Consider the following 7,131-nt stretch of genomic DNA (forward strand, 5'->3'; position numbering starts at 1 on the left):
CCGCACACCTTTTCTTATTTTATTATTTTTCATGAAATCATGAAAATATGAAGAAACCCTGAGTTTTGCTCAATTCAGGAAAGTTTCTTAAATGAAGGAGTCTTCATAAGTTTATGAATAATAAAAATAAGGATTGCAAGGTGTGGGACCGGCCACGGCTAGGGCATGGCTGGCCGGCTAGGTGGCCGGTCCCGCGACACCTTTGTTTATTTTATTATTTTTTGTGAGACCGTGAAAATATGGAGAAACTGTGAGTTTTGCTCAAAAAAGGAAATTTGATGAAATGAGAGAGTTTTCATGAATTCATGAAAATAATAAAAATAGGAAAAATAATGTGAGAGGCGTGGGGGACCGGCCACGGCGGCGTGACCGGCCGGCTGGTGGGCCCGGTCCTCCCTAGGCGCCTCTTTCATTTTTAATTATTATTTTCTCTCTCCTGTTTTTGTGTAGGATTCCTCATTTGTAAATATTTTTGAATGCTCGTTTGTGCATTTGGGTGCTCATTTGTGCATCATGGTTGAGTACACTTGCACCATTTTCTCGGGGCTTACTCAGTGATGGTCCAGATCCCGGTTATTGACTGTTTATTACTAATTTATGAAATTCAGTGGAGAATGGTTCATGAAACTGAGTAATAAAAGTGAGTAGTTATTTATTATCAATCCATAAGATCAGTTGTAGATTCGATTACGGATTCAGAATAATAAAATGAGTATTACCATCCTGTAGGATCGTGGATTCGACTACAGAATCAAAGTAATAAAGTTGTTTATTACCATTCCATGAGATCAGCCGTGGATTCGATCATGAAATCGGAGTAATAGGATTATCTATTATGATTCCATGAGATTAGTTGCGGATTCGATCATGGAATCGGATAATGAGATAAAATAGATTATCTTCTAGGAATTCGGTGGTGAATGTCACGGTAGAATTAATCTATTGCAGAAGGAATATTAGCCAGTTAAAGCGTCATACCCGTTCTAAAAGGTGCATAGTCAGGAAACATCGAGTGTTGCCGATGTCCTGAAGGAGTTTTTCCCTCTCAACAATCATGTATGGAGAACCGCCTGGATCTATACACGGTCTCTCTACATAGTCAGGGAACAGTGTGTGTCACCGACGTCCTGAAGGAGTTAATGCTCTCAATCTTACGGAGAACCGCCCAATCGTTCTTCTATGTAGAGGCAGGTACCTCTATGTAGTCAGGGAACAACGAGTGTCGCCGACGTCTTGAAGGCGTTCTGCCCTCTCAACAAAAAATTATGTATGGAGGACCGCCCAATATTTCTTCTACATAGAGGGGCACGATGAAATGCGCAGCATCGAACGCTTAGCAAGTGGGAGGCCTTTCGAGAATCATATTCATCGTGGCTCTGAGAGGTACTCGATCAGAGATCGTGAAAAAGGTTCACGGATCGTAAAATATGAATCGTCACATGCATTCCTGAAGCCGGGTCAGAAACACGCGGTATCATGATTTTACGATTTTGACCCTTGTCGAAAATCCACCATCAACAAAGACCAAAATAAAGATCAGAATTAACTTTATTTTTTCTTCAGGCACCAATTATTCAGACAATAACTTAGATCGTTCACGTTAGACAAGACAAATATTAGGTTAGTTAACTAATATTTCTTGTCAAGGCATTTGATTAGACTTGAATAACCGAATCCTTTACTTTTGATAAGTCTAATTAAGATCAGAATTAACTTAGTTTCTCTTATCCGGAATCGAATTGGACTAAACGAATGATCCCGTATTTTGTTAAGCCATAAACAATACATACAAACCAAATAAGTTGACTTGCACAATTATTTTTCTTAACCGGAAGCAATTGAAATAAACATATACATTAAAGCACCGCAATTGCACCGAAATTTCGTTAAGTCTAAAACATTGATACCAAACAATAAAGAAATATATCAAACCAGTTTTTCTTAACCAGAAACAATTGAATCACACACACACACATCCATCCATACACACATAATGGAATAAACATCAATTGTACCGAATTTTGTTAAGCAAAAACAAAATATATGCAATAAACATATGCTTTTCTTAAACAGGAAAACGATTAACTAAAAAATTCGTTACCTCAAATTCCGCATCCTCTTCTCTCTTCTTCGCATCTTTCTGGGGAGGAATATCATTAAGCGCAAGTTCAAGTTAGAACTTTCCCCCAATATGTTTTCATCCTCTCGCAAGAAAAAAAGAACAACAACACCAGCAACCTTTACCAGAGAAAGGTTGAATCGGTTTTAACTAATGCAAATAGCAAAAGTGGAAAACCCGAAACACATATGATTTTATGTTAAACAAAAATTCAACATATTGTGATTTTTTCACATATGTGTTTCAATCGGAACACCTTATGATCCTTTGATAAAGCCTACCAACATGGGCTAGAACTTAACCCCGCTTAATCAAAAAGCCACACAAACCATAAGGGTTCACATAACATATGAGATCGAATATTAAGGTTATGAAACCAAAATCAAACATCCATACACATAGCAATAATATAAAACATTTAAGCACAGGCTATGTAATCGAACAACTATCACAAGAAAAATTATAAAATAATAATTTTATTCATAACTAATAGACAGTTTTATTCAACAATAGACCTTACATAATAATTGAAAGAAATCAAAAATTGATGTCTATTTTGTTGCTAATCTTAATCTTCAAACAAATTTTTTAAAGATCATCTTCAATTTCCTAAAATTTTTCAGGATCTTCATCAACAGCATCTCGACTGATTTCTCGGATTCTGCTCACAGTACCTTGATTATGTTCACAGGCTAAGGCATTAACCTTACGATTGATATTTCGAGCATACTACCTACTACCGATTCCAAGTTTAATCAGCTTCCTTTGGTTACGGATACCAGTTCTTAGTAATGTTGCCTATCTGTGATGTGTTTCAATGGTACTGAGGAGAACTTGCCTATCTGTGATGTATTTCAATGAGTCAATCTTCCTTTTCTTTTCCTTTATCTTCACAACCAGATTTCTTGAAGGAATCATAAAGATTGATAGTTTCAGTAGAAGCCATTCCACTCAATGCTTTCAGAATTTTAGCTTGAGATCTGGTTTAAGGATACATCCTTTAGTATAAGTTCTCAAACAGGATGAGTACATATACTCGAGAATAATTTTAAACACATACCAAACATAGGTGTCAGCCTTAACTAAGTAATTCTGGCCAAATTTGTCGCATCCAATGTGTTATTCCATTTTAAAGATTCTTTGGTAAGAATCGATCTTCTAGATCAGGTATCAGATGATACATTAGACAAGTAAACTTATCCTGTTTACACAAGTTGTTGTAAGACAACTTTTCTACCCATGTAGATTGTGTATTCTCTTTATGTTGAATAAGAGATATTTACAGGATACATGATTCCTAGGTACTCGTGCTTCCTTACATCAAAAGATCAGGCATTGTAAGGATTCACTTTCCAACGCAATTAAGCATTAGGGTGGGAGGTTCATTTCTCACCGAGTAACTTTTGAGGAACTTCTTCCTTCTTGTGTTTAGGGACACGATCATGTTCCCTTATGTGGGTTTCGGATTCAACCTCTTTATCAGGAATATTGTGTGATGTTATATCCTTGATTATATCTTGTGCCCAGGATGGTAAGTTCTTTGAATTCGAACCCGTGTGATCTTGATCTGCCATTAAACAGATTGCAGATGTCTTTTGTTCAAAACATCTATATGTCCCTTTAAGATATCCATTCCCTGTTGAAAATATTTTTCTGAACACTTATCGACGTATACCTTTCGACATGTCTGTGTAAGAAGTTTTTCTATAAGGATTTTGTTCCTTATTTGTGAATGCTCCAGCGATTGAGTAAGAATTTCACACAATAAAGTTTGCTGATATACTTCATTGCACAAGGACAATTTTTGTTCCAAATAATCTGCTAGATTACTTTGAAGACTGAGTGTTTCTCACTTTCCTTCACAGATTCTTACATTTAATTGAACAATAAGCTCTAAGACATCATCTAGGCTGTCAATGGTTTTTCCTTCTTATGAATAATTTCCAATATGCTTGAAAAACCTTTCCAACACTTTACGAAATTCAGAACTTGGACAGACCAGTGAATCAAATCTCTTTTCTCTTTTAGAACCAGAAGATTTTCCACTAGTGATTGGAGATGGATCTACAACACGTTCCTTTGTTTTTGGATTCAATCTTTTCTGATCAGAATCCTGATCCTTAATCAAGTTGTCAATCTTAGACTTTCTCCTTGATTTTCGAAAAGATTTATGAGACCAATTACCATTGACCTTTTGTGAGGCCATATTCTCATCATCTTGATGAACGTTAACTAAGTTCTTCATAAGTTTAGCTTTGCTTTTCTTGTTTTGACTCATTTCTTATAGGTTGAATCGCACCAAACACAGATTGTTAGATATTTTCGTGTTTTCCTGCTCTGATACCAATTGAAAAGATGAGGGTACAAAAATATACCACAATCTTAAACTTTTCCACCTATAAGTCTTTTTACCGAAAGTGATTTTCTATGGACTTAGTCGAGACAACAAATCGGTGTTCACACTCTGTGTGATCGTCTATGGATACGAGATCGAGACAATACAACAATCAAAGTGTGATTACTTGATAATAGGTTCGGACTTAACCAAACTCTATAGGATCACTATCGAGTAATACGGAGTTAACGTTTGTGTAATTTACTTTAAATTATAATAACAACAATTATAATTGCGGAAACAAAAGTAAATAACACAACAAGATTTTATTAACGCGGAATGCAGAAAAACCCCGGAACCTAGTCCAGAATTAAATACTCTCAGAATTAAGCCCCTATACAAAATCAAACTAACTTCGTATAGTTGAGACCAAGTAACTAAACCTATAGTTTACCTATTTTCTTCAGTATCCCTGCACTTCCGACATTCAATAAGTGCACGCACTGGAACAATTCCTTTGGATCGTATTCCAAATAGTAAAGGAACAACAAATCTGTTCGGTAACAACTCTATTCAATCTCAGTGATATGAGTTAGACAAAGGCTCTTCTATTTAATCCAATAAACTCCCTTGTCGGGTTCAGATCGATTTATCCAACAACTACCAAAGTAGCAGAGTTTAGATTATGCAACCAATAATAGGATCTACCAAGATGCTAAATACTGATGCCGATCTACGCAACTAATCAATCAAATCTATCAAAGATAAACTGATTATAGTTGGATCCCATCCGATCAAGTTTTGTGCACACCAAAAATTATGAACCCAAATAAGAAATCTTCTTCGTCTTCAAATCTTCTTAAATCTTCAATAAACACCTGCACACCACTTTTTTTTTGCTTAACAAAGAATTATATTAATAACCAAAGAATATTATAAAAGTTTATTACAAAAGATGGTGGGAATGTTCACCAATCAACTCAAGGAAACTAAAAAAAAATAAAAGAAGTAACATTCTTTTATGCCATGCCAGTAAACTTTTAATAAAATTTGTAGTAAGACTTATTTGGAATTTCTAGTGTCACTAAGAATTCAGGTCTTGACAAATACACTCTTCTTTCACCTCTTGCAAGATTAGCACCTTTCTTTGCCAAACCATCTGCAGAAAAATTAACCTCCTTGTAGCTATGAATAAAGCACCACGAGTTCAGACTTGCACAAATTTTCTCCCATCTTTTAATGGAAAACCATGGAACTTTTCTACTCTGAAAAGCATATATTGCAGCTGCTGAATCTGTTATGAACCAAACCTCTCTGTGGCCCTTGCTTACTGCCCATTCTCCTGCATTCAGAATTGACAAAATCTCTGCATAATAATTTGTTGAAATACCCAAACCTCCAGATACAACAATCAAAAATTCCCCTGAGTGTGTTCTTTCTATGAAACCATATCCTGAAATGCTAGGATTCCCTTTTGATGCACCATCACAACATAGCAATATATTATTTGTAGTAGGGAGGTGAAAGAAAATTTCCTTAACTCTAGTACCTGTTGTTTTCCTTCATTTTAGACCCAGGGCTTTTAGAACTTGCAAATCATAGTTACAGTTCCACATTGGTGCTTTCATTCTCACTTCAAATTCCAAAAATACACTTCAGAATCTTTTTCTTTACCTGCTCCAGGGAGAAGCCTTCTTCTTCATACAAGCATTTATTCCTTGTAAACCACAATTCTCTCATTGTAATGAAATATGTTATCCTCCAAATTTCCTTAATGGCAGGACTTTTGTTTTTTGCTTTTTTAAGCACTTCCTCAAATGAATAAGGATTGATGAAATTAAACATGTTTCCTAGCCATTTCCAAATTAGTTCACTGAAGTTGCAAAACCATAATATATGATCCTTATTTTCTTCTTCTTTTCTGCAGAAGCAACATCTTGAAGCTAATTGTACTTTTCTCTTTCTGAGATTTTCATCTGTGGCACAAATATCTCCAACAAGCTTCCATATGTTGCTTGATACATTAGGGTGAATAGAAGAGTGCCATACCTGAGTTGTCCAGTGTAATTTTAGAAATTTATCTCTTATTTTCTCAACAACAGATGCCACAGAAAACTCGCCTGAAATTCTATATGGCCATATTCTTTTGTCTTCCCCACCACTTAAAACTGGTAATTCATTGATATCAATCATCTCCATCATTTCACTTGGAATAACTCATTCTCCTTTTAGTATGAGATCTGCTACTTTCATTCTTGGAAATTGTTGAATATAAGTATGATTTTGGAATCTTTCTTCCGATGCTTTATCTTGTATCCATTTATCTTTCCACATAGATATAGTTTCACCATTCCCCACTAGGCATCTAGGTCCTTCCTGTACCAGCTATCACCCACTTTATTCCTTTCCAAATAGATGATTTCTTATAGTATGAGATCCAATCTCCATTTTTATTCTTAAATTTAGCTTGGAAGAATTTAGCTATTTCATCTGTCCCCTGTTGTTCTAAAAAAGTTTCATAATGAGGGCTTTATTTACCACTTCTAGTCATCTCATTCCAAGTCCACCTTCACTTAAATAAGAACACACTTTATTCCATTTTTGTGTAACTTATTTCCTTTTAGAGGGATCACCAGTCCATAAAAAGTTCCTCATAATCCTCTCACATTCTTTGATT

The 7,131-nt window shown here is 35.4% G+C and overlaps 1 protein-coding gene across 1 annotated transcript; it reads right to left on the reverse strand.

Annotated features, from left to right (window-relative positions):
• Positions 1-5,494: 5,494 nt before the first annotated feature.
• LOC113294944 lies at positions 5,495-6,653 on the reverse strand. Its single transcript, XM_026543311.1, has 2 exons — positions 6,107-6,653; positions 5,495-6,003 (listed from the first exon to the last, which is right to left on the reverse strand). Exons 1-2 carry the CDS (start codon positions 6,651-6,653, stop codon positions 5,495-5,497), a joined length of 1,056 nt encoding a protein of 351 aa, XP_026399096.1.
• Positions 6,654-7,131: the final 478 nt, after the last annotated feature.

This window comes from Papaver somniferum, chromosome 7 (assembly GCF_003573695.1).
Source record: "Papaver somniferum cultivar HN1 chromosome 7, ASM357369v1, whole genome shotgun sequence".
NCBI classification, from domain to species: domain Eukaryota; kingdom Viridiplantae; phylum Streptophyta; class Magnoliopsida; order Ranunculales; family Papaveraceae; genus Papaver; species Papaver somniferum.